Source organism: Castor canadensis, chromosome 13 (assembly GCF_047511655.1).
Source record: "Castor canadensis chromosome 13, mCasCan1.hap1v2, whole genome shotgun sequence".
Classification (NCBI taxonomy): Eukaryota; Metazoa; Chordata; class Mammalia; order Rodentia; family Castoridae; genus Castor; species Castor canadensis.
Window position 1 is genome coordinate 2,946,774 of NC_133398.1, and position 26,969 is coordinate 2,973,742.

Sequence of the window (26,969 nt, forward strand, 5' to 3'; positions counted from 1 at the left end):
CTGGCTGCTTCCCACATCAGGCCTGGTACTTAGCAGGGCCGGAGCGGCCCTCAGGGCCGACAGTGCACGTCCTGCACGCTGTGGGCCAAGCGCCCTGGGTTGGCAGCCTGGCCCCACAGCTTCTCTGAGAACTGCCAGGCTGCCCCACTCATGCAGCCAAGCACTCCCAGCCCTTCCCAGCCACCCGCCCTTGGGTGTCCCTGCAGGGCAAGTTCCCAGGCTGTACTAGGGCTGCCCATACCAAGAAAGAGGCTGTGGTCTGAGTGCCTGGGAAAATGTGACAGGCCTCAGGTGGGTAGACATAAGGCCAGGCGTTGGTGGCAGGGCCCATTGGGCACAGGAGCCTCAAATCCTCCTCCGGTGCCCACACAAATGGCTCTCCACAGTCCACAGGGCTTAGTTCTGTGCTTGCTGTGTTTGGGGCATGAGAGTGCTTTGTAGGACAGCTTTTACTGCATGTTCAGGGCTCATAAATTCAGCTGGAGACAAAGGGGAGGGGGTGCCTTGATGGGATCAGGTGTTTATCTAACGGCCCGTAAATCAGCTGTCAAGGGCTGCACACTACACGGGGGCTGAGGGAACCTAGATACGGAATAGGGCCGACAATGCTGCATGGCCGGCAGGGCTCTGGATCAGGCAAATGAGTACAGACAGATCCTGCCCTGTGCCAACCTGAGCCTTCCCCAAGTCCTCACCTCTGTACCCCACTTCTCCATCTGTGAAGTATGGGCATAGCTGTGAAGTCGGGACATAGGCAGAGGCAGGGTGAGGAGAATATGCAAGAAGAATGGGTAGGAGGGGGCACTGGCCCCCACAGAGCAAGTATGCAACAACACCCAGTTGCTACCAGCACCAAGAAGGGCACTGTAGACCCAGTGGCTCCAGGTCCCCAGGTCCGAGACTACACCACTTCACTGAGATGGGATGGGGTGTCATCCACACTCCCAGGCCTTGTGGGGACCAGGCAGATGGAGTCTGAGAACACAAAGTACCCAAGGACAGCTGTGAGGGTATTGGAAGGAGGCAAGTGAGCTAGAGGGACCCTCTCTGAGCTCAGAGCTGTGGTCTTGGTCACATGCCAGGTCTGCTGGCAGCCTCGGCCTGTGCAGACATGGTTTCTTCTGGCTAGGCACTTGGTGTCAGCGTGGGTTTCCTCCCACTGTGAGCCATGCCTGCTGCCCAAAGTGGGGTCAGGTGCCAGCACCCATGCTTCCCAGAGCCAGTGGCCTGCCTATCTTACAGTCACTTTCAGGGAATAAGAGCTCATATCCTATCACCTGGTACTGTGCCCAGCACCAGAAGCAATGAGCTCCGAGGAGGGAGTGGGCTCAGGGCTCAGCGAAGCTCCTGAGACATATGTGGGGGTCTACCTCCTCCCTCTTGCCAGGTACCTACCCATGCACTGCCCACCCTAGGCACGCCCTTGCCAGAGTTTCTGTCCTTCAGGGACTCTACTGTACTTGCCACCTCCAGCAGGCCCTCCCTGAGGAAATGAGACACCCCAAGGATAGGGGTAGCACTTCTCCCATGGCAGGGCATTCCCTCTTTAAGCCCTCTCACTGCCAAAAGGAACAGGAACCAGAGGCCAGGGTCACAGCCCAGCATGTGACCTTGAACAAGAGCTGAACCTTTGGGCCTCAGTTTCCCTGTCTGCACAGCCAAAAGCAGGCCTGAATGAATGCCAAGTGCTCTGAAAGACACGTGCTGCTCAGAAAGGCCTGGCTGGTAGCATTTGTACACAGCACACCAGCTCCACAGTGCTCAGCTCTGGGTCCCTGGTCACGCTCCTTTCCCCCAGGAGTGGAAATAGAGCTGTCTGCGTCCCCCTGCACCCTGCGTAGGACACCAACCTCACAGCCTACGGGGAGATCCCATGGCCCGGTGGCCTGCTGAGGTTTTAGTTTCTCAAGAACAACAGAGGCCCAGAATGCACAAGAAAGGAAAGGAATGAAATGAGGCAAACAGCAGCACTGAGGCCACCACTCAAGTCAGACCACAGTGGGAAGGGCAGACGCAGTGGGAAGGGCAGACGCAGGTGGAAGGAGGCAGGACACTATCAGCCAAGCGTGTGGCCACGTGTAGAGTAGCCACAGCAGAGGAAACACAAGGAGGCTCCTGCAGTACTGGGGGACAACGAAGCAGACCCTGACCTAGAAAGTACCTGCAGCCCCATGAGGCCCTGGCCTGGCGGCTCAATCTCGCTGAGTCGCCTGGCCAGACACACACACCTAACTAGGGTATCACTCACACACAGGGTCATCAGACACAGGGTTAGAGGGGAGCGCTAAGAGGGAAACCCAAGGTCCATGGCAACAGGATCGGGAGGTCAAGGGCAGGTCAAGGCCATGGGATAGTCTGGACAACTTGACAACTTCTGTAACCTCAGGGGAGTGACCTGCCCTGCCATACATCCGCAAGATGAACCTTGTCAATAAACAGACTCAAAAGTCCTGCTGCCCTGAAAGCCTGTGGTTGACAGGTACTCCCACCAGGGCCAGAAAGCAGCAGAGCCCGAGACGACCTCCCAGGAACCCCTCAACCACTCCAACCCAAAAGTGCCATCCCTCAAGGGTTTCAACCATCCTACTGAGCAGCTAGACAGCCAGACAAGCCGACAGCACACCCAGTGCCCTCTTTTCTGGTCTCCCTACATTTCTTTCCCTACTCCCACCTCCACTTCCAGCCCGGCCCTCGATACACTTCTGCTCAGAATGTTTGTGTGCTATTGCTCATGTCCACAGCCCATGTGCTGGGCCCTGGCCCTGCCCTGCCTTGGCAGAGGCTGTTTGTTCAACACAAGATGGGCGTCACGGGTGGGCAGGACCCAGTCTGCCTGGCAGCAAGCAGGTGCTGAGTAAAGATTTGGATTGCAGGTGAGGGGAAAGGAGAGGGGCTAGTACTGAGGCAAGCTCTGTGGGCAGCAGCTTTGCCAGCACAGGCCTGGGGGCCCCACAGTAAAGCAGCCACACTGGAAGCACGCAGCACCATAACCAAAGGTATAGGAAGGAGCTGAGTCCAAGCACCACCGTACTAAGAATGCCTGGGACAGAGGGCACAGGAGGCCTCGTGGGTCTGATGAGCAGGACATGCTGGCCTGCAGGACATGCTGGCCTACCTTCTCGCTTCATACCCATGGCCAGGCACTTCTGGTAGCGGCAGTACTGGCACCGGTTCCGCTGGCGCTTGTCGATCAGGCAGTCCTTGTTGTCGCGGCAGGTGTAGGTCAGGTCCTTGCGCACCGTCCTCTTGAAGAAGCCCTTGCAACCCTCACAGCTGTACACCCCATAGTGCTTGCCTGTGGGGCAGGGGTGGGTGAGTGGTCACTGATACCCTACTCTGCAGGCTGGCAGGCCAGGGAGCAGGAGGGGCCTCCTGAGTTCAGGCTGGCCCTGGCCTTATCCTCCCTGCTCACCAGAGGACAGCAGCCTTCCTGGCTCCACTTACTGGGGTTGCAGGTCCCAGACCTAAAGACCAGCGTCCCCAGCAAGTGGCCTGCTCTGTGTCTAAGCTACTGCACCCTAGAAGAAGGTGGGCATCATTCATCACCCTCAGGTTGTTGGGGTTTGGTGATGATTCTGGGCCATTCTTGTATGGCCCAGGCTCAGGCCATACAAGAGGCAGCCCTTGCTGCCTCTCAGCTATCCACAGTGGCCTCCTCTCTGGAAGCCTCCAGACCACCCTGCCCACTCTGATTTTGTACCACAGGTGAGAATACCAGATGAGGACCTCAGAGTCACTCCTCACTCCACAGGGCATGGAAAGGGGCTACCCCAGGTTCCTGCCTTACTGCACCCAGCCCACCGTGGGGACAGCTATCGAGGCCCACATGCTGTGACAACCCCCACCGTCCCCTCCCCAGGCTTCCCCTCCCCTCCCCGCTCCCCGCAGCCCTACCTGAGGAGCGATCCCCACAGATGGCACAGATGTGCTTGGTGAAAGAGGCCATGTTCCCTGATGGGTGGGCGGGGACCTTGAGGACGCCATTGAGGCCTATCGGGGGTTTGATGTCCTCACTGCTGCTGACAGGGTTCATGGGTGAGTTGAGCTGTAGAGGGATGACCAGGCCAGGTCAGCCTGGACAGGCTGGTGATGGGCGTGACCACATGCCACCCATGCTCATGTCCCAGTGTCCCCTCCCCCAGCCACACAGACATGAGGTAGCAGGTCCAGTCCTGCTGAGCACCAGCTGTATACCTGGTCAGGCTGATGGAGGCTGTCCTGCCTTCAGACAGGCAGGACTGCTGCCCCCTCCCAGCAGACCCACAGATCTCTGCAGAGGAGCTAGAGATGCTGAAGATCTCACACACCCAGGACCCCTTGGCTCCATTCCCGCACAAGAGTCCCTGCTCACACTCCTGCCTGCCGCCCACCTAAGAGCCACCTCCTGTCACTGAGCACTTGCTATGGTACCCTGGTCACTCCAAGGGACAAGTGCTCAGGGGCCCCCAGACCACAGATGAAAATAGGAGGCCCGGGCACACAGGGTGGGGGCCTGGCTCAAACACTGCCACACATTCCCCCACCACCCTTGCAGGGCTGTGGTCTCTGGCTGTGACAGGAGAAAGAAACAAGTGGACTCCCCAGGCATAAGACAGAGTGGACACCTTGGCCTCTGCACACCCTGGCCCTGCATGGCAGCCACCAGGGCAAGCGTGGGAAACTCACCCGGTCACCCTGGCAACAGCTGCAGCGTTGCAATGACACAGCAGTTTTGGTTCCGCAGACTCCAGCCCAGCTCTGCAGTCAGCGCAGGGCCCAGAGGCGTTTCCCCCCCACCGTGCCGCCAGCAGCCCGTCTGCCAGGGCGCAGAGCCCCAGCTGGGCGGCCTCCCCCCCCACGTCTGCAAACCCCTGACAAAGGCGGAAAGCAGGCTGTGCAGCCATCCCAGCTGCCACACTGCCCCAGAATAGCCCTGGGCCACCCCTGCAAAGGGAACCTCACCTCCTTCCTTCCCCACAGCTCCCAAGCCCCAGCCCCCTCCCTCACAGGACAGGAAGAAACGTGGTCCCCAAAACAAGCAGAGCAGAAACACCCGAAGCCTCCTCTCATAGGGCCTTAGCGTCTGCACTAATTTTCTTGTCGAGGCCAGCTCAAGGTCCTTCCTGGACTGCCAAGGTGGTCCACAAGGCTCTGTTAGGATGCTTAATGCCTATGGGCCTCAGGTAGGTTGCAGGGAGGCCCAGAAACACTAGGTGCAGCAGGGAGAGGGAACCAGACATAGCAGCTGTGGTGCAGGGCAGGCATCCAGAGTCCCCATAGGGGAGAGAGGAGTCCCTGTTGTAACTCGCTGAAGGCCCTGTGTGCACATCCACAGGGATCAGGAGAACATGACAGGCCTTTGCTGGCAGTACTGTGCACAGGCTTGTGCTCACCCTCCACTCACAGCATGGGAAGCCCTGGCACAACACCCTTCCCTTTCCTAGACCAAGACCCTGAGGCTCCAGGAGGCTGGGTTCACATTGTGGCTGAGCAGGGCAGGGGGTGATCACGATGGCCACATGTTTCCCAAGGGGAAAGTGAGGCCTGAGAGGATGGGAGGCCACTCAGAGGGAGGAGGGCATGTTCTGTGGTCACATCTATAGCGAGCTGTTCATGGGTGCCCTGAGAGGGCTCAGGAGTAACAGAGATCAAGACTCTACAGCCTTGCTGGGTAGAGGAGCTGAGAGAAAGCAGGGACAACCCTGAGGCTGTAGTTGGATGGAAGAGCAGCGGGTCATGGCACCAGAGACTCTGAAGACAGCAGAGGCAACACCCAGCCCGAGATCCTGCTCCCATCCTCACATGAGTTACTAAGCATGCAGAATCTCCTGTTGTTGCAGCTATTCAGCACAGGGCCTAAGTCTGAAGGCTGATGTGAAGGCCACAGTGGATGGAACGGCAGGTTCGGAGCAGAGCGAGCACACAGCAGGCGTCCTGTAAATACTACCTTAGGGAGGCCATAGCTGCAGTTCACCCTGGGCCACCAAGAAGAGTCAGCTTGAGCTGGCTTCCAAAGAGGAAAGCAACAGAGAGGGGACCAAAGGACTATCTGGAAAAGAGAAAGGAACTAGAACTGGGGGCTGGGGCCTGGTACTGCTGGGTACAGACTCCTGGCACTCTAGCAGACAGAAAGCCCTTGGGCAGAAAGCCAGGCCAGAAGATGAGTGAAAGGCCCACCCAGCTGCCACCTTCCCTGTGCATGGGAGCCCAACAAATGCCAGATCCCCTGGGCAGCGCCAAGGAGAGCCCTCACACATTTCCTCTTTCTGAGGCTGCCCCAACCACACTGGGGGCCCCTGCTCTGCCCACAGGCCTGGTGCCTGTGCTTAGGTAAACTGATCCATGGCCAGAGTGGTGGGGGTTGGCCACAGCCCCAAGGAGGGATGGGATTGGACAGAGCAGCAAGCCACACTCCCCGGTCAGCTCATGCCAGGCCCCACAGGATCCCAGTGACTTCAGGGCATCCTAAAATCAGACCAGAGACAGCCCACACAGCCTAGAGCCTGATCAACCCCTGACATCAGGGCCAAGCGAAGCCCTATCTGGGGTGCCTACCCTTACTGCAGGCCTGTAGCTGGCCACAAGCTTCATCCAGGCTCTACCAGTGGCCAGTCCTAGTGTGGCAACCATAGCAAGGCTGTACAGAGCAGGAAGGCAGGCCAGGAGGACAGTCCTCCTGCCCTTTCTAGCTCCAAGCTGATGGCCCAGGACTGGGGATCAAAGCTTCCAAACAGAGCACAGGGCAGCCCCTCCCCCATGGGTCCCATAGCCCCCATCTACCTGGGACTTCAGCACTCCCAATCCATCTCCCAAAAGACCCAGCTTGGCAACGGCCCTTCACTAGAGCCCCGAGCTTCCATGCGTGGTCAGAGTGAGGGCCACCCCATTTCCCCTTTCATACTCTTGGCATCTATTTCAGTTCTCGCCTCATCAGTGCCCCACCCAGCACTACCCATCTGCCTGACTCCTCTCTTCCAACCCACCACGCCCTGCCCTTCCAGGCTCAGGACAGGCCCCTCGGCCAGCTCCACTCAGGAAAGCCCACCACCGTGGGGCACGGACAGCAGGCTTCTGTCTGCCCTCAGCCCCTCCATGTTCCCTTTCAGCTTGGCCCCCCCCATCAATGTTGGCCAGCTGCCGGCACCATGAAGTATGCTGGGCCTCCTATGCACCTGCCTTACACCATGGGCCTACACAGGCCCTCACATCAAGAAGCTCGGCTGGGTCACAGACCTTGACGCCTTGCCAGCCCCTCACTCAGCACTTGCAGTCACTCCCTCCCTAGGAGCCAGCACAGTTCCACAGGGCCCATACCCATGGGAGGCACCTAGGGGAGCCAGGTGTGGATAAATAAGTCTCTGAGGCTTGGTGGGGCCCTATTCTGGTACCGCCCCCAGACCAGGCAGGGGACAAAAGACAGCTTGGGTACCAGGTGGCTCTGGCCTGACCTGGCTATACCTAGACCCAGCAAGAAGCACTATGGGGACCCTAACAGCCAGCACATGCCAGCCGGTGAAGCCAGGCAACAGTGGAGGCCAAGTCTTCATTTGCCTTCTTAGCATGCAGCATCAACAGCCAGCAAGAATGGGCGTGGGGCAGCTATGCTTAAAACAAACAAACAAACAAAAAAACGGCCAGGCACAAGGAGGTGGCCTGGCCTCCTCTATACCAGCACCTCAGGCTTCCCACCTGCTTCTGAAAAGCCAGGTGACATGAAAGGGGACAGAATCTTCATGTGCAGGTGCCCTAACTCTTCCATACAAAGGGGCTTCAACTGAAGCCCTAGAGAAGTCCTAGAGAAGCTGACAAGCTTCTCTAGGGAGAGAGGCCCAGCCAGACAGGCAATGGGCTTGTTCCAGACCACAAGCACATCCCAGTCCTCCTGTGCCAAGAGCAGGAAGGGCTCCCCAGAAGGTATTGTGGTTTAATGGGCACGGGGGCTTAGGAATCCACAGAGCACAGCAAGTGCTGTCAGCTGCATGACTGGGCAGGTGGTCACTCTATGTCCTTCCAGGCATGCCACTGGGGGATGGCACGACAGAGCTTCAGGTACTGGGGTATGAATGGCTGAGCCCAAACTTATAAAGTATTTCAGGAAGGACAGGCAGAGCCCCCAAGGACAGGGCCATCAGGTAGAGGACTTGGCGCACACCAAGGATATTAATCTACCAAGAACCACACAGGAGCTGGGAGTGGGGAACCTAGTTCTGTAGGGTCTCTGACAAGAGCACTCAGAGCCTCAAGGGAGAAGAGAGAACTGGACAAGACTCCAGAATCCCCACCAGGCCAGGACCTGCCAGACAACAGCCACTTCCGGATTCACAAACAACACAAAAAGCCCGATGATGCTGGAGGAGCATCAGTGTGAACCCCCACAGTGGAAAAGCATCAAAGTCCTGCAAATGGCCAGTGTCCACAAGGCCATGAGAAGCCCAGGCCACTGAGCAGACTATACCGGTATCTCTGTGGTGCCCAAGGCCCGTCATCCCTACACTGAGTTTGGATGTGCCTCCCCTGCAGGCTCAGGGCACTGAGACCACTGGCCTGAGCATGGGCATGGGGAAGGACCCAGGCCCACACGGCCATGTAGCTCCCAGGGAGACAGGCCGAGCCTGGGGAACCAGAGGGCCAGGTAGAGGAGCTGCTGCAAGGAAGCTGGGCTAACAATACCTGCCAAGTCCAGGCACAAGTCAGCCAGAGCTGAGGTCAGCTGAGCTTCCTGAGGCCCTGCCCGTGTGCTCTAAGTTCTCTTCTGCAGGGAAAAAACAGCTTCCTCTCCTAGGGTCCATGGTCTGCAAGTGAAGCTCCCAGCCCCCCAGTCCTACCCCTCCCCAAGGCTTCAGCCCTGCACTCACCTGCGGGCTGCCAGTGCCGAAGCCCAGGGTAGGTGTGGTGGGCACCGACATGGAGTGGGGGCCCATAGGGGAGCTGATGACGGAGAAGGGAGGGCCCATGCCATTGATGGGTGAGCTCAGGGTGCTGATGGGTGAGTGTAGCTGCCCCGGTGACCCCAGTGGGGAGCCGAGGCCAGGCCCCAGGGACGGATGCAGTGAGGGGGCGGCCATGGAACCCCGGCCTGTCGGAGAGCTGAGGGACGAAGAGTTCACCTGGGTGGAGAAGTCTGCAAGACAAGAACATGCAGGAGGGTGGGTCAGAGTGGCCTTTAGGACCCCCACATTGCCCCCTCCCTCAGGCCACAGACGGGTCTGCAGGAGAATCCCACTCCCAAGGGTGTCCAGCTGATGATGCTTACAGATGCAAATTCACACCACACAAGGCCAGGCCAGGCTGCCAGAGCTCCCTGCCAAGACACCATGGTCCTGCCCAGGCCTGGCTTGAGGCTGACCAAGGCCACCCCAGGGTCAGCACCCCAGGTCTGCCTATTGGAAGCAGGGGGAGGACTGCTCAGTGGTGGGATGAGCCAAGGCCATGCACACAGGGGTTGAGGTGAAGGTCAGGAATAAACCTGCTGTACTACGGGCACTATCATGCTAGAAAGGTCCATCTACAGATGGAGGAAGCAAGACTAAGTTCTTACAGCTACAAAGTCTATGACTTCATACACCAGGCCACACGGCTTGGGCCTCTCAGGCACTACAGCAGAGATAGTCCAGCTGCCAGACCCCTGGGTCCCTCAGACTGGGGGCTCTGGGCCTGTTTGGCAATCATGGGGTTCCAGGAGCAGATGAGGACCAGAGAGAAAAAGAGGGCACCTGGCACTTCCTGTGTGGGTGGGGATCTTCCAGGTGGCCTCATGGAGGGCCTGGGTAGGTGCCAGGCATGAGAGCAGCAGCCCACAGAGCAGGGTTGAGGCAGGGACTTCCCACGTGCCAGTCTTTCATGCAGGATTTCAAAGCCCAGAACAAGTGACTAATTAAGCCTTCCCCACCCATCCTGGAGGCTCAGGAGGCTCCCGGGTGGTAAATCTGTTGCACATAGGCCCAAAAGACCACGGAGAAGACAGCAAGGAACTCTAGACAGCAGAACCTCCAGGCAAGTCATTCTCCCTCTCCTTCCCATGTGCAAAACGGTCTCAGGCCCTTCCTGCTCCTCTCTGAGAGCACATGTGCTTCTAGTAAGTCAAGCAGAACCACAGGCACACAGACTGGCTACAACTAGTTGGGGGACACACACTGGCTGCACCACACCACACCTCGAGAAGACTTCACCACCCTCCACCTCACTTGCTGAAGCTGTGTTCTTGTACATGCACCTGGGAGGAAGAAGCCCTGAGCAAACAATCTGGGGACACAGCACTGGCCTTAGGATCACTGTCACTGAGGACGTGGCACTCAAACCAGACTTGACTCAAGTCAGCTCTGTGAGACTATCTGCAGAGGTGCTGGGTGACCCATGCAGTGCAGGTGACCCCAGTACCTGGACCAATGCCAGCTCAGAGCCACCAGGACCAGCCCCTCCTGAAAGAGCCTTGCACATCTCCATCCTGTAGCTTCCTGGGCTCCTGGTCCATGCTTTCCCTTACAGGAAGGAGGCTGCAGGAAGGAGGCCTGGCAACAGGTCAGCCAGGTCCACCATGGGGAGGCCAGCTTGGCTGCCATGAGCACCCTGTCTGACCTGAGAGACAGACTCTACGCTCTACCAGCAAATGAGCCTCAACCAACCCACTGGAAGCCTCATGAAGGTGAGACTAAACCATTTTACTGAACTTGAAAACACCAACTTAAGGAATTCTGAAACAGATGACAATGGCACCTACTGGCCAAGTTGAGTACTACAGATCACACCCATTAGACATGGAGCTTTGGATCCTGTATATGTGGACTTTTAGGAGCCCAGTGTCTCCATGCGTACCCAGGGAAGTCTAGAAGGAGTAGGCAGTGGCTGACAAGAGAAGACAGGCAGGAGAGTATGTTTGTCCAAGAGGGACAAACACAAAATCAACTGCTCAGGACAGCCTGAAATCCCTTTGTAACCCTTGCTGGTCAGAGAAGCTACCATCACCCATCTGTGACAGAAGAGGAAACTGAGGCACTAAGGAGGTGCAAGACAAGAAGTGCCCAAAAGCACACTTCCCCATCTGTAGCTTCCCCAGCCCAAGTGACCACTGTCAAGCCCACTGGCACTGCTGGGGGACACCTGGAAAGACATCAAGATGGCCCCATCACAGCCTCGCCTTGGCTGACCTTCACCAACCCCTGGATGAGGAAACCTGTACCCAAGCATCCATTTCCCCATCTAGGAAGTGCAGACAAGTACGCAGCTCTGTGCTGGGCCCTGCGTCTGTGTAGGCTGAGCCCTAGATCAGGCCGGGCCCCCTCTTAGTGCAATTTAGAAACACACCCCCACTGACTCAGAGGCAGAGAGGACGGGAGCTCAAGATCAACCCTGCACACCTCAGCTCTGCAGGTGTGCAGAGGGGGAATGGTGACCCTATAGGAAACCAGGCTGGAGACCCACCCCTGAAGACCAGCTATGCCTACATTTCTCCCTGGCCTCTGAGAATAAGATAAGGGTTTACTGCCAGAAGATTTGTCCCTTCCAGACTCTCCCAGTTTCTCCATGTGCCCTTCTCTGGGCAGTCACGAGTGGAATGGGGCAGCAGGCTCAGAACTGGACAAACGACAGGGTGTTTTGGGCCAGCTTGCCATAACATCCTGGGGGTGGCTCTCCCTAGCCAGCTGTCCCCAGACAGCTGCCCATGGCCCCCACAGGGGAGTCTTTCTGCCCAGGGAGCCAGGCTAGAGGAGGAAAAGGACCTCTTGGCCTAAAATTCTACGTGGTAACCTGTAGCCACACCAGGCACTGGAAGTAGGTCTTGGGCTTCAGCTGAGCCTGAGTGGATAGACATGGCCCAAGCTGCTGGGCTGGCTGTGAACTTGATTGCTCTCCCTGGCAGGAAGAGGAGGGTGTGGTAGGAGAAAGCTTCAGCCGGAGGAAGGAAGGAAAGAAGGAGGGAGGAAGAAGGGGCCAGGCTGCTTGGCTGTCAGCTACCAGGCTAACCCCCAAGGATATTCTGCCCCCTCCCCAGGCACGTCCATACCTGGCTCAAGTCTGAAACTGCTGAGGAGGGGGCGCTAATCAGATGGAGGAGGAAACTGGCCAAGAGGGGTATGGGAAAAGGAGACACAGGGACAGGAGCACCTCATCTCCAGCCTGGGGGTGTGGCCACTTCTCACGTTAGGGTTCCCTGCCTCAACCCACCCCCAAATGTCCCACAGTTCCCCCAACCAGGCTGTGAGCCTAGGGCTCCAGGGCTAAAGGGGCAGCCACACCAGCAGTGCCTGCCCCAGGAGGCCTGCACTGCCCCCAGGCTCCCACCCCAGGCCTTCCTGTTTACACAGAATGTCCACAGCAGACACCTTCCCCGAGCCTGGGCGACAATGGGTTGGGTGTGTTTTCTGGAGTCTTCTGGAGAGAAACACTTTCTGGCCAGGAAGGGAATGGGAAAAAAAATGTCTAAACATCCTCTGCCTGCAAAGCAGAGTCCTCCTGCCTGCTGTCCTCCACGTGCAGGCATGGCTCTGCCTAGTTGTGATAAGGTGTTCTGAAAAAGCCACACTTTGGAGTTGAAGAAGACTTGGTGCCAGCTGGTTCCCACTGCTCCTGGGACCTACACACTTATGCACACATGCTGCAAAGGGGGCCTGTGGAAGAAGGGGCCCAGGGCTACACTGTGCCAGCATCAGACCCCCTGCACCTAACCCAGGAGCTAGCAGACACACAGCCCCCCCTACCGAGGACTGCAGAGGGGCCTCAGAGGGACGCCGACCTGAGAGGCAAAACTGAATCGCCAAATTTTGCAACCCTGGACCTATGAAACTCAGGGCCCCACAATCCTAGAACCTCACACCCCTTACCCTACTAGGCCCCTCCAGTACCAGTAGCAACTGCTATAAGCCAGGACCCTGGAGAAGGAGGTCATGGTCAGGGAGGTCACAGAGATCTTAGGAATGGACAAGAGAGAGGAATGCAGACCCCTGACCCTGGCAGTGGAGATGCCTCAGCAGCCCCAGATGGCAAAGGTATCTATGCGGCTGTTAGACTGCAATCCGGGAAGGCTGCATAGAAGAGGCGGTGGTAAGATTGCTGCCTTGGTGCAACACTGACTCCAAAATGCAGATGGCTGGCCACAGAACCAGGAGCCAGTGTGGAAGAGATGAAAAGCCTACTGCCCAGCACCCAGGGCCCCAAAGGGTGGACATGGTGAGCTGAAGTGACATTTAGTAAAACCAAAATGTAGAATGCTTTCATTATAGCTCCTGCCCAGCAACAGCCCAGGCATCTCCGAGGTGCTGGGCACTCTAATGGTTGTGTGCAAGCAGCAACTAGCCATCAGTCAGGAAGAAGCACCTGCCCACCAGAGCTCCAGAGCCACATGGTTCCCTCCAGAACACTACCCACACAAGACCCTCTTGGCCCTCCACACCCCAGCAGAAAGCCCAGGGAACCCTCACCAACTCCCTTCCGGCCTTTGCCTGGCAGGTGGGGCCAGAGGAGGTGGCAGGAAATACCAGCCTGGTGCTGCTAAAATGCACCCCCCAACCTCTCCTAGGCAGCCAGGGAACTCCAGCCTTGAAGAAGAGAACTGAAGGCTCCCCTCAGCCCTTTGGGATTTGCAGAACCAACCCTGACAGGGTCTGAGCAGGCCACAGGTTGGTTAAGGGAGTAGGCCACACGTCTGCATGAACAGACAGAGAGAAGAGGATGGTACAATTGCCCTGTCCAGGGCCTAGCAGGAAGCCCCACAAAGGGGCTGGTCAGGGAAGAGGGAACCTGGGGCTCGAATAGGACTGGAGAAGGTGCCCAGTATATAGAGAGGCCTAACACACAGGCACTCATGATGAGTCTGCACCCAGACAGGAACCAGGTTCTGAGCATGGTGTCCCCCACCCCAGCCTGGGGACCCCCCCGGAACCGAAACCCTGAGGTGGGTGGTTAGCGGGCCCTCAAAGCTTCCTGGGCCACCCAGCTCCAGCCCCCACCTTCCGGAAGAACTGCTTCCCCTGCCACCCAGTGAGGGAGAAGTAGCAGCCCTGGCAGGGTGTGGTAAGGACTTAGAAGGACTGAACCACAGCACCAAGGTTTAGGGGCGGTTAAGGGTGGTCAGGGCAGTAGGGAGGAGGAAGGAATCCCACAGCCTCACGGGTAGGGACCTTCAGGAATGGGCTGGGTGGACAGACAGGTTGTGGACAGACAGGTTGTCGCCAGCGGGCGCTAGCTGTGGCAAGCACGGGCTGTTGTCTGCCCTGGGGCCACAGGGCCCATCACTCTCTGCCCAGAGGATCCTATGCAACACTTTAACCTTGCTGAGTCTCAGTTTCCTCCTCTTTCACATGGGCATGCCAACAGCAGAGGTACAGAGGCCTGCTTCCCACCCCCTGCAGAGAGCCAGCTGAGCCTCAGGCAGCCACCTCCAGCTGGGAGCACAGTACCTGGGGCCCAGCAGCTGCCTCCTGGCTTAGTGTCAACTTACAGCTCAAGTGGCCTGTGATGAAATTTTAGCTCTTCTGGGGTCACCATGCCCTTTCCCCAAACAAGGGCTCCAGCCCCAAATCTCAGCCTGCTATGAAGAGATCCCAGGACCAGGTTGGTGGTCAGGAGAAACCCTGGCCTACCTTCAACCCTATCCCTAGAGCGATCAAGAGCAGAGCCCAATCAAGAGCACAAGGGAGGCTACCTCAGGAGGCCCCCCCAAGTGTCAGAAAGGACCCAGTCCACTCCTCCCCCAGTCCGACTCATAAAGACCTTCAGCCTTCAGGGTCCCTGCTCTGGGTCCACAATGGCCCAGACCCTGGAGAACCAGAAGGAGGCACAGCGAAGCAGGTGTGTACCTCCTTCACCCACCCACCCACAGGAAGTGGCCATCTGGCCTGGGCTGGCCCTAGGTACCCAGCAAGACTTCATCTCCTGCAGGCCTCAGAGAGATGAGGTAGTTGGACAGATCCAAAGCACCTAGGTCTTCCTGGCCCTGCACCTCCCATTTTCCCTAGTATAGACACAGATGCACCAGAGACCTAGTGGGAAGGCCCTACCACCATTACCCTCACACAAGTCAGCACCTGCCCCTGCTACCAATTGGTGAGCCAGAAAAGAAGCAGTGAAGAGGCAGCAGGTGGGTAGACACAGGAGGCTAGGTCTAGGGCCAAGGCCAGGCAGAACCCTCCTGAGAGAGGGACGGAGATTGATCATCTTCCCAGCACAGTCCTGTCAGTCTTAAGGACACTAGGGAGCTGGGAAAGACCAAGGCTGTGGTTTCAGCACATTCAGACTCCTGCCAGAGCTCAGGAGGCAATGTTTCTCTGCAAATCTGAGGCATCCAGACCTTGACAGCGAGCCCAGGCGGGCCAGACAGGGTCAGGGTGCTGGTCTGGCCACTGCCTCTGTGAGCTCCTCACAATCTCCAGTTCCATCTGACCCCTAGGCCCTCAAGGATTCTGAATGCGAAGCCCATCTTCATGGTCACCACCTATAAAGGCACCTGTTCCCCCACCCCAAGTAATACCATGTGCTGGGCTCTCCCTCGTTGAACTCACCTTCTACCCTACCCCCATGCCTCGATGGCAAGAACCCTGCCAGTTTCCCCAGTGCGGGATCAGGAACTAGCCAGAGCAGGAGTCTGGGCAACATAGGGTAGTGAGGGAGTGTGAGGTGAAGGTGAGGGGCCCAGAGGTGCTGCCCAAGGTCTGTGGTCCTTGACAAGACTAGCTATGCAGTTAACTCCCCCAAGAGAAACAGACAGGAAGGCAGAGAGAGGCAGGATCTGCAACCAGATATGAAGGAGCCTGGCAGGGACCTCCCCCACAGACCTCAAGGAAGGGTGGCCTCTCACCTTGACTTTCTCTGAGTCTCAGCCGGGGGACACCAACCTAAGGCCCCTCAGTCTTGACTGAACTCAAACTGACAGGGCACAGGGTACAACCCTGCAATGATCCTCATAGAAATAGGCCCATGGAAGCCCAAAGGATCTAATCAGGAGAAATAATCTCTAAAGAAAGTTCAGGATAGCGTGGCCTCTGTGACAGAATCCAGCAAGCACTCAGTGACTGACCCGCCTGGACATCACCATCCCAACCATCACCATCATCACTACCACCACCATCACCAACTTCACCATCATCACCAATACCAACACATCACCACCATCTCCATCACCACTGTAACTGTCGCTATCATCTCCATTATTGTCACCATCACCACCATCTGAGTGACTCTTTGCCCTGCTCCACTGTGCAGATGAGAGGCTGAAGCCCAAAGAAGCTGATGGGTTTTACAAGTGGCAAAGGGATGGTGTTTTGGGTTCTCTTGGGTACACTCAGTGAGTCTGAGACTGGCTGGTGAGGGGAAGGGAGAATGGAGGAATAAGAAGTGGTGCCCAGACAGGCAGCTGCCTCTCATACAGTCCTGAGGTACCATGGTTGGACTTGGTGGTAACAGGTATGGCTGGACCCTAGCCACAGTGAGGGAAGTGTGAAGTGTAGCCAGGAGGAAGAAGGTAGTCAGGAAGTGCTCTCTGTGACCAGCCGGTGCCTGTGCCCAAGCAGCATTCAGGAAAAAGCTAAGGAGTAAAGGTGCTAACACACCTGGGCCCCAAAGCCAAGGTCTCTGCACAAACCTGCTCCTCCATGCCCACTCCCCTCAAAAGCCCATGGGTTCATGGGGGCTGTAGCCACAAGTCTCACACCAGCCCCAACTACAGGAACAGCCAAACAGGTCTGCACCATCTTGCCACTGATTCTTGCCAGTCACTGTCGTCACCTTCTGGGCCAGTAGGGCTCTGCCAGATGCCTATGGTGGACACTGTCTGGAGTGCCTGGCTACCAAAACCATCACAGTATACATAAAGAAACTGAGTTCCAGGGTTGCATCCACTTTTAAACTCTTTACAGCTTAGAGACATGTTGCGGGAAGGACAAAGGGGCATACCTGGGCCAGACAGCGGGACGGTTCTGGCTAGATTCCTGCCAGCCCTCCCTTGCCCAGTTCCCTGGCTGTACTGTACCTTCCCTGTGTGCACCCAGGTGTCACTCTCCCCATTATGGGGCTACTCACAGTTTTAGGCTTAACAGGTCCAGGGCCTACTGCACACAGACCCCCGCCCAGCTCCATCCTGCATACAATACAGATGTCCCAGATGCCAGCTGTCCACCATCACCTTCTCTTGCCTGTGAATCCAGGACTTCCCAGTTCAGGGCAGGACTTATTTCTTAGGAGAAGCTAGGTGACCACCTATTCAGCTGACCCCTAACAGCAGAGCCCAGCAGGTTGGTTAGTCCCTAGGAGTTCTCCAGGGACTGGGCAGTAGCTGTGGGACTCAGAGACCCATCCTGGAGAGCCTGACCCAGGGCCAGGCTTCTTCCCACCCTGGGAGGGAAAGCCCCATGGGATGGCCATACCCAGGGTGCAGACATCTGACCAACACCTTGGGTGCTGCAAAGTGGAGTCCTGAACCCAGGGCCAGGGCCATGACCCCCAAATCTGAGGCTGGTCCTTTTAGGAGAGCTCCAAGGCATTTGACTTTACTGTGAAGCACCCCCACTTCCCCACCGTAGAGAACGGGTGGCAGACTAACACAAAGGTGACCTCCCCAGCCAAGCCAGTACCAAAGGAGTAAGGGCAGTGTGGTGAGGTGGCACACGGCTGCATGATTTCAGCTGGTTCCCAGAAAGGAGCCCTGCTGAGGGTGCTCAGGTCCTCCTAGGAAGTGCTAGGGCCTTGACTGACCTGAGAGCTGGCTTCCAATCACAAAGCAGGACCCTCAGCAGGCTGGCGTGGGCCCCTGCATGGCCTCCCCTACCCTGGCACAGCAGGCAGAACATGATGACATGCCCAGTAGCTGGGCCCTGCCCCTTCCTGGTGGCCTATGAGGGGCTGCCAGAGGCAGAGGCCAGAGAAGGATGGGAGTCACCCCCAGGCCTGCTGGAATGCCCATGGGAGAAGAGCCACAAAAAGGTGTGACCAAAGGGACAGGGCCACTGAGAAGCTGGAGCCATGATTAACCTGCTGGTGACAGCTTCCCCTCCCAGTGCCCTGCACAATGGAGACTGATAACCCAGGGGCCGCCTCGCACACACACAGAGCAATCTGAAAACACAGACGCAGCAGGGTGATAAAGACGTGCTTTGGTGACAGTTGCTGCTCGGCCCCTATCCATGTCCTGGCCAGGCTGGCACCATAATCATGTGAACTTCTGGAAGGAAGCATCCCACTAGAAAGGCACTGCCACCCATCCTGCAGAGGGGCACCCAGGCCCAGCGAGGGAAATACAGGCCGAACCCGAGTTCAGTTTTCTGCCCCACATCTCTACCACAGCTCACCCTCACAGGAACCACCCTCAACCAGGGGCCCTGGAACCTGGAAGGATGCTCACCTCTCCAAAGCCAGGCAGGGGCTCCCAAGCACTGCGGCCTCCCTTCCAGCCTGACCCCGCTCTGTCCCCAACACCTCTGCGGTGCCTGCCTAGACCTTCGAGGAGGGTGGGCAGGAAGGAAGGAGCAGAACTCTCGGAGAAACCTCAACCACTCCACAGCCGACCAGGGGGGACGGGGGCCCCTGAGCCTGTGGACTCTTGAAGGCGGGTTTTTCTTCAACAGGAAAAGAAATGATTGTTTCAGTTTGAGCCATGTTGCTCCTGGAGCTCAGAGGTCCCTGCCGCCCGCCCACCCATAGCTCTGTTGTGGAACCCACGGAACCCTGGCTCTGCTCTCTATTGCCTGCCCCACCCCCTGCTGTGTTTCTAATGTTATTTGCATCCCTCGTTGGCTACACGAACAACTGCAGGGACCTGGGCCATGCCCAGCCATGTCCCACCCATCTGTCCCCTGGCTCTATGCCAGGGGACAATTATGTTGGGAATTCTGGGATGTTCAGAGCAGAGGAGACCCTGCTCCTGGGGCACCGTGTGGCCCCTCCCAGGGACATCCCCACATTCTCCCACAGCCCACTGAGCATCAACATTTTCGAGATGTGGGCTCAGTGCTCAGTGTCAGCCAGGCAAGGGCTGCCCATGGCCACATGGTGAACAGAGGCAGAGCTGGGCAGGGAACCTGGATGGTGGAGCATCTGCCTCTGTCAATGTAAGAAGTTAGGCTCTCTTGAGTCTGCCCCCAGCACCTAGACGTAAGCCCTAGCCCATGCCAGCACAAAGTGTTCTCCCCTTGGCAGGAGCTCAGCCACACCAGCACAACTTGCCAGCAACACCTAATATGAGTACCCATCCTGTGGTGGTGGTGGGGGACCTGGCTGGCAGGGTCTCCGCAGACAGAGCAGGGCCTTACCTATGAGACAGATCGAGAATGGGACATCCCCCATCACCACCCACAGCCTAGGTACCCTCCTCATCCCCCATCCCACAGGGGCAGGGCATGTACTGCAGCTCACCAGGACCACCAGAGACCCCACCCATAACATCATCCTCACCCATCAGCTGACATAGCGACTCATCCTCCATGGGAATCAGTCACACACATCTCTCTCTCTCTCTCTCTCTCTCTCTCTCTCTCTCTCTCTCTCTCTCTCCCTCTCTCTCTCTCTCTCTCTCTCGGCACCCCATCAATCTCGTCAATGCTCCAAGACAAATCACCAGCAGCCTTGGGGCCCCAGGCTGGGCCTCAGAAGCTTCTCTGGTAGTCAAGTCCCCATTGTGCCAGGTTTGGCTGGGACATTCATTGCCCACAGAATCAATTCCCCAGCTGAGAATCTACTCCCACTGAGTTACCATGTGCAGACCTGCATGGGCCAGGCTCTGCCCACCCTTCTTCCCCAGCAAGCCCAAGGGTAGGAGTGTCCACTCTGCACCAAGGAGATGGGGCCACAGCAGAGAAGGAATCCGCCCAGGGAACAACAGGCCAAGTTCTCCCCCAGTCCAGACATCACCCTTGTCCTTTCAGAGGCTATGACCGAAGGCCTTCACTGAGTCCAACCCTGTACCCCACCAATCAGTAGTTATCAAGGATTGCTGTGGCAAATGACCTGCAAAGATGAGGGTAGACAGGTGACAGGCAGCAAGGGTATACTGAGAACAGCAGAAGCAAGTGTACAGCAGTGCCCAGCCAGCCAGTGGCCAGAGGGTCTGTGAGGGCAGGGATGGAGTGACCAACAGGTAAGCCACAGATGGTCTCCTTCCAGGCTCTGAGTGATCATGAGTTCCATTCACATAGCCCCCTGGAATGTCCCTTTGTACATATAAGAGCCAAAAGTAGCCAAGCTCAACTCTCACCCTGGCCAGGCTAACACCAGCTTACCACACCCACTCCACTACTGTCCCTCCACTCGTAGTCACCTGGCAGGATGGATGCCACCCATTACATCACCAAAATAACCTCCTGAGGCTTCCCATTATCTCTCAACATTCAAAGCCCCCGCCCCACTCGGCTCCTATCAGTCAGCAGCCTTCACTCTGGCTACCAGTGTCCCTACCCAGTGTCCTTTCTAACCTGCTTGGCCACATTCATATCCCCGCATCCTACGAGCAACCCCAGGGGATAAGACCAGGAGTGAGGGCAGGGATTGGAAAACAGCATTTTCACCACATACCCTCCTTCCTGGCAAGTTTCTGAAAACACCTCCATGAACTGAGAACAACGAACATTCTGGAACACCCAGAGGGGTGGGAACTGGGCTGTCCTTGACAGGACTAGCCAGGTGACTGGCATGGTACTCCTAGAGTGGGGCCATGCTGAGGTGCCCAGGTCACCAGCCCTGCCCCCAGGAGACTGGAGCTCCATGAGCAGGGCTCCAGGGGAGGGGTGGTGCAGCCTCATCCCATTGCAAACAAGCTAGGTGGACAGCACCACTAGGTCCCCCACCCTGGAGAGTGGGGGACGCCACCTCAGATGGGCTCTGGCAGGGAGAATAAGGGTCCCAGAAACATGCCCTTCCAAGGCTTCAAGCCATCCCTGCCCATAAACCCACACGTAGTCCACGGTGTACTCAGAGAACTCACAGCTCTCTTGCTGCCTGGGAAACTGCTGGCACTTACCTGGCTCATCAGGAGAACACGACAGAGAAAGAACAATGAAGCATGACTTCCTGGGTCAGAGGTCACAAGCACAACTCCCTCATCTACCCAGATGCAGGAAGACAACAGAAATGAGCCAAGAAAAGTACACACACTTGGAGCGGCTGCCACCAACTCCACACACATGTCCACCGAGATGCCCATGCTCAGGGCCTACTGACTCCTTCAGACACAATGCTCACATGCTGCTTTGGTTGGCTTCCCAAGGAGTAATCAATCAGTGAGAGATAAGTAGCAAGAAGTAACAGAGTGCAGGTGACAGGGGAAAGGACGTCCTGGGCTCAGCTTCTGTGCATGGCCACAGCAATGGTCCTGAGTCCTATGCAGAGAGAAGGACAGGAGCTGTGCTCTCCCAACACTTAGAATACCTAGCCCAGTCACCAAAGCGTGCAATGACCCCATACACGCACAAACACACAGAGGCTACAATAAGCACAAGCCTTTGTAAAACACATATACACATCCCACATGTCATGCCCTGTCCCTCTGGCTTCAGAGACAGGGCATGTTTTCTCTATAAGAGTAACTATGTGAATTTTAGCACATCAAGACACAAGCGGACCTGGAAAACTGTTTCTGCACCCATTTTACAGAGGAGTGAACCAAAGCGCAGTGCTGTTGAGGCCTGTCAGCAGTCACCAGGAAGGCCCAATGTGTAGGTCTTGTCCCTAGGAGCAGCTGCTGGAGGGATGTGAACCCAAGCCCGGGGTCACCCCCAAAACAGAAACCAAGCCCCAGACCCAGCATCTTCCTCTGCAGCAGGCCAGGGCCTTTGAGAAACCTCCAGCTCACAGATAAGGCCTGAAGCAAGCTGTCACTGCCACCCCAAACAGCCCGAGAAGAGGGCAAGAAAGCTGAGCCTGAAACACCCAGAATGGGCTCCTGGTCACCAGCAAGTCAGGGTTATCAAGTACCCATGTGTTCATCATAGACAGCCTGGTGAACAGGAGATACACTTGTGAATGGCACCTCAGCGGTAGGTGGCTTTGGTCAAGGCCATGGGTACATAGTGCTCTAGTTTCCAGTTTTAGGTCAAGGCCAAGCAGCCCCCAGACACTGCCCACACAGCCTTGCCTGGTGTCTACACCATCTACAGGGCACTGAGACAGGAGGGGCTGAAAATTTATTGAAAGGCCTGGAAGATCATCGGGTATGATGGTTATGCCTATAATCTGAGCACTCAGGGGCAAGGCAGGAAGACAGAGACAGAGAGACCTTGTCTCAAAAACCAAAATGAAAACCAAAACAAAAGCCTAGAGGCTAGATGGCACACATCTGAGTGAGGCTCCTCCCTGAGCTGCCTACAGCCTTGGATTCAAGTCACATCTCTAAGCCTCAGTTTCCCCTGGAACGTGGTCACAGAGGAGTGTGTCCTAGGGACGTCTGTGACAATGTATAAATTCTCCGCATGGTCCCAGCACATGCCACACACCAAATAAACAGATGTCCTTGTTATGGGAGAGATAGAAAAGAGCAGGAGTCAGCCCGGCCTCTGCCAGTGCCATGCTGTGGAATGGGATCTGCAGCAGCCCCGGCTCCCCTCGAGGAGCTGGTAGACAGCACTCAGATGCCCTCCCCCGACCTGGCCACACAGAGCAGCCACAGGCAGCCAAAACACCCCAGTGAGCCAGAGACTGGGGGCCGACTACTCCTGGGCAGCATCAAGCAGCTCAAGGGACCAGCTGTCCCTCAAAGGATGTCCCACCACAAGGCCCAGGAAGACAGGACACTGCACCCCACCAGCTAGACACTCAGCTCACTCACCCTCAGCTTCCTCACCTATGAGAAGGGGGCCAAACCCCAAGGAGTTCTGCCTGGAGCCTCAAGGCAAGGAGATTCACTCTCCTGACCTAGCCCAGAGCCTGGTTGTTTCTTCCAGAACCTCTGGCCTGAGGAAGGGGCTCTCTTACACAGACACTGGTCCTGGCCTCAGGCTATCAGGTCTAGCAAACCCAAGACCAGTCTCAGTTTGCCCACCTACAGGCGAGCCTACAGGGGAATCCTGGGAGACAAAAGGCCAGAGAGTACCATGGAGTACCCCCATCCCAGCTGGGCCACAGACATCAGCTGGCCACACTCCATGGGGTTCTCCTGTGCCCAGACCCTGCCAGACTCCCCTCACTTGGGTTCCCAGTCCCTTTCCCCATCCCCACAGACATGCTATGACTCCCACATCTTGCAGCAAGACCCTCCCAGGCCACACAGTCCCAGTGTATACCAAACCTACTCTCACCTGCCAGCCACCTGCAGTCCCCTGCCTGCCAGGCCAGTCCCCTTCCTGAGAGAGAGGAGAGAAGGTGCAGCCTCATGGCAAGAGCCGGTGAGAGGTCCCACCATGGTGGTGGCCCCATCAGCCCCCGGCCAGCTGGCTTGGGGTCCCACAGCCTTGGGTGATGCAGTGTGGCGGCTGGGTCAGAGAGGAGGAGCAGGAGCAGGAGAGGAAGGCAAGAGCAAAGACAGCCTCTGGAGACAGCTGGGTGCTCACTGGGAGCAAATGGTGCTGGCACTGGCCCCACAGCCCAGTTCCCCTTTCCCAGGGCCTGCCCGGCCCACCAGACACCTGTGGCCACAGGCGGCTCTCAATGGCCAAAACCAAGAGCTTCTTGGAAGAGGACAGGGGCCTTGGCCTCATTTCCTCAAACTGCAGCACACGACTGGGGCAGACCCACAGGGTAGATGGACCCCTGTCTGCCAGGGACCAGGCAAAGGCAGACCCAAGTTCAAATCCAGCTCCATCTCCAGTAAGCTGCCTGGCTGCAGGAAGGTCAGGTGACCTGGCTGAGTCTGCTCCCCACATGCATGTTGATGGGATGATGGCACACAATGCCAGCTGGCACCCAGGCACACTGGATGATACGACGCAGTGTACTTGTCCTTGTCCTGGCCTGGGGGACAGCTGTGAAGGAAGCCAGCATTCACAGGCAGCCTTTCCCAGGCCCTCACATCACACCATGTCTCCCACCTGCTCCCCATCAAGTGACATATTCAGCAGTGAGTCCAGAGAATGAAGGCCCACGTGGAAGTCCTTGGGGAAAAAAACCTGCAAGAGGGATACAAGGCCAGGCCCAGAGGCCAAGAGTCAGCAGGCCCAGAGCAGGGTGGGTGTAGAGCAGGGCCCACAGTAGGGGAGGCCAGGCCTGAGCAGCCCTGAACAGCCCTGCCTCTGGGGACTGAAGTAAGGGCCCGCTTCTGCCTGGGAGGGGGCTTCAGGAAGCATGAGAGGAAGGAGGTCTTCGTGGCTCCCAGCCTCCTTCCAGCCACACAACAGGCTCATTCTTCCAGGGCACAGGGTGCCTTTTGTGGCCCGTCAGCCAAGGGCCAGGCCCAGGCAGCGGTGGGGGCAGAAGCCTCGGGGGAGGGGGTAGCACACGGCCTTCATCCCTGCCAGCCCAAGGGGGAGGCCTTGATCACTTCCCCCCGAAGGTCCAAGGCCCACTAGCCCTGGTGTTTCAGGCTGCCCTACTCAGGCAGCAGCATTGTGGCCTGGTAGCCAGACCGCAAGGCAGACTTCTTATGGAAACTCTGAACACATGCACGCACTGCTGGCACCCATTCCATGCGAGGCTATTTCCTACCCATCCCACTGGCACTAAGGACAAGATGGGCTGCTGAGATGTCACCAGGGCTGGAAGGGAACCAGAAGTCTCCCATGATAGTACCCTGACCCCCATGCTCACACCTGTCTGAAAACCCTTCCCCTGGGGCTGGAGCTCAAGAGGCCCAGCTGGCCCTGCATGCAAGGCAGGTACAGCTTGGCCTGGCCTTAGCATGTGGCCGCAACAGCCCAGGACTCAGGGCTGCAGGTGGGTGCCTTTCTTTCTGGAAGACTTATGGAAAAAGGTCAGAGAAGCGTCACACACAGGTTGACCAGGCTGACAGCCAGGAACAGCCCTGCCTCCCCCTCCCCACTCAATACACAGCTGCTTGTCTTCCACAGGAAAGCCCACCAGCTGAGGGACCAGGCAGGGCTTCACTCCCCATAAAGAGGGCACTAGGCTTGCTTGTACCACATTCCAGACTCCATCCTCCACTACAGGGGACCCAGTCACAGCTCCCCTCCCTCCACACCCTGGGCCCAGTCACACAGAACAAGTGCCCACAAGCACCTGCCCAGGTTGAGGTTAGAAGATGATAATGGATGGCCCCAGAGGTTACACTGCACTGTGGAAGCTGTCAAAGAGCCTGGTTCTAGAGTGAAAAGATATGACATTTCTTGTGCTTACAAGAAATGTGCAAGCACATTACTTGCAAAATAATGGCAAATGGCATGAGTGATTTCAGTGAGACCTGGCCAGACCATCTCCAGCCTGCTGCCTCCCCTCCTGTGTGCTAACCAGGATCCCTTCTTTACTCCCCTTCCAACGCCACAGCCCCTACACCCCACTCATCTGGCTTATGCCTAGGACCACACCTGGAAGGAGCCCATAGACAGGGGTCCTGCCTGGAGTGAACATGGCAGCCTAGCCCACCTCCCCAGTCCAGTCCTATTTAAAGGCTTCATTCCCCAGAGGCAAGTCATGGCAACTCAGCGGAGGCTGATGGTCAATGGTGACTCCTGAGTCTCCCAGCTGCCTGCAGACCCGGCCAGGCAGCCTGGGCCAGTGCTCACAGGGTGGGGCAGGAAGTGGGCGAGTCCTGCAGGATGCTCTTGGCCCTGGCCCCACTGCATGGTCCATTTACACCCAACAAGCCTCACCACTGGAATGCTAACTCTTGCCATCTTAGCAGCCAGGGAGGTGGTGGCGCCAAGCATCACCCTCTCCACCTGTCCCTGAAGGCTCGACCTTATCCCCCCAGATGAAAAGACTGCAGGGCCACCTCTCAAAGTCAATGGACTTGCCTCCTGCCTCTGCAGAGCCCAGTGCTGGGCTCTGGGGACATCCCAAACTACAACCACACTCCCAGCCCACCCACACCTCAGGCACAAGCAGACCCCCAAATGACCCCACGCCCATCTCATTCCACCCTTAGAGGGCTCATGAAGGATGAGAAGACTCACCTGGTAGACACATAGCTGCCCCCACCAGCTGGGGGCCTCAGATGTGGCACGAGGTTCTCTGGGTAATGCAGCATGGTCCCCTTCACAGCCTACCTGTAGTGACCTCTGCAGATGTGTACACCTCATGCATGCCCCACCTCTATGTGCGCACACATCTGCCTAGGTCACACATGGCCCAAGATCCAAGCAGCACAGACCTGTACCTGCAGCATAGCTGGGTACCTCCTGGCCCCTCGGCTGGAGTCTTTCCTGCCAGGCCCTTCCAGAGTTACTCTAACATCTAGCAAGGGCACAAGGGTAGAACAATGACAGTGCAGGTCACTCTGGCTGGGCAAAGCAGCAGGGAGCAGTTCTCCTGCCATCTCTTCCCAACACAGTGACACTGACATCACATCGGTAGCTTGGAGTGACTATGGTGGAGTGCTCACAGCATGGGAATTGAAACAGGAGGGCGAATGTTCCTACCTGGGTGGGATTGGGAAGGCGGTAACAGTTAGGGGGGGAAGAGCGTGGGAGGGTGCAGAGACTGTGTACACGTGTGTGTAAATGGAAAAATGACAGCTGTTGAAACTATTCCAGGAATTGGGGGAGAGGGGATAAAGGAGAATGGTGGAGGGAGGGAATTGAGTATATTTTATATATTGTAAAAACTTCTGTAAATGCCACAATGTACCCCCACCTAAAAACAATAGAAACGAAAGAAAGATAGAAAGAGAGGAAGACAGGGAGGGGGAGGGGGAGGGAGAGGGAGAGGGAGAGGGAGAAAGAAAGAGAGAGGAGAGAGAGAGAGAGAGAGAGAGAGAGAGAGAGAGAGAGAGAGAGAGAGAGAGAAAGAAAGAAAGAAAGAAAGAAAGAAAGAAAGAAAGAAAGAAAGAAAGAAAGAAAGAAAGAAAGAAAGAAAGAAAAAACAGTCTATCTGGCAGCCAAGCTGGCTGTTACATATTTATCAGCGTAACGATGCACCCATTCCTGGAGGGAGGTGGACATGTGACCTAAAGGTCCTCTTGTCATTCT

General features: G+C 57.0%; 1 protein-coding gene across 5 annotated transcripts in view; it reads right to left on the reverse strand.

Annotated features, from left to right (window-relative positions):
• Positions 1-26,969, reverse strand: part of Rxra (retinoid X receptor alpha) — a 97,252-nt gene that overhangs the window by 20,018 nt on the left and 50,265 nt on the right. For 3 of the 5 annotated variants that reach the window (XM_020177356.2, XM_074052868.1, XM_074052869.1), the window contains exons 2-4: positions 8,835-9,100; positions 3,895-4,045; positions 3,116-3,295 (exon numbers count right to left, since the gene is read on the reverse strand). In XM_020177356.2, the coding sequence (XP_020032945.1) occupies positions 3,116-3,295; positions 3,895-4,045; positions 8,835-9,100 (597 nt within the window). Of the gene's footprint in view, positions 1-3,115; positions 3,296-3,894; positions 4,046-4,665; positions 4,798-8,834; positions 9,101-26,969 lie in introns of those variants that run through there. The other 2 variants (XM_074052870.1, XM_020177359.2) reach the window with 2 other exon arrangements.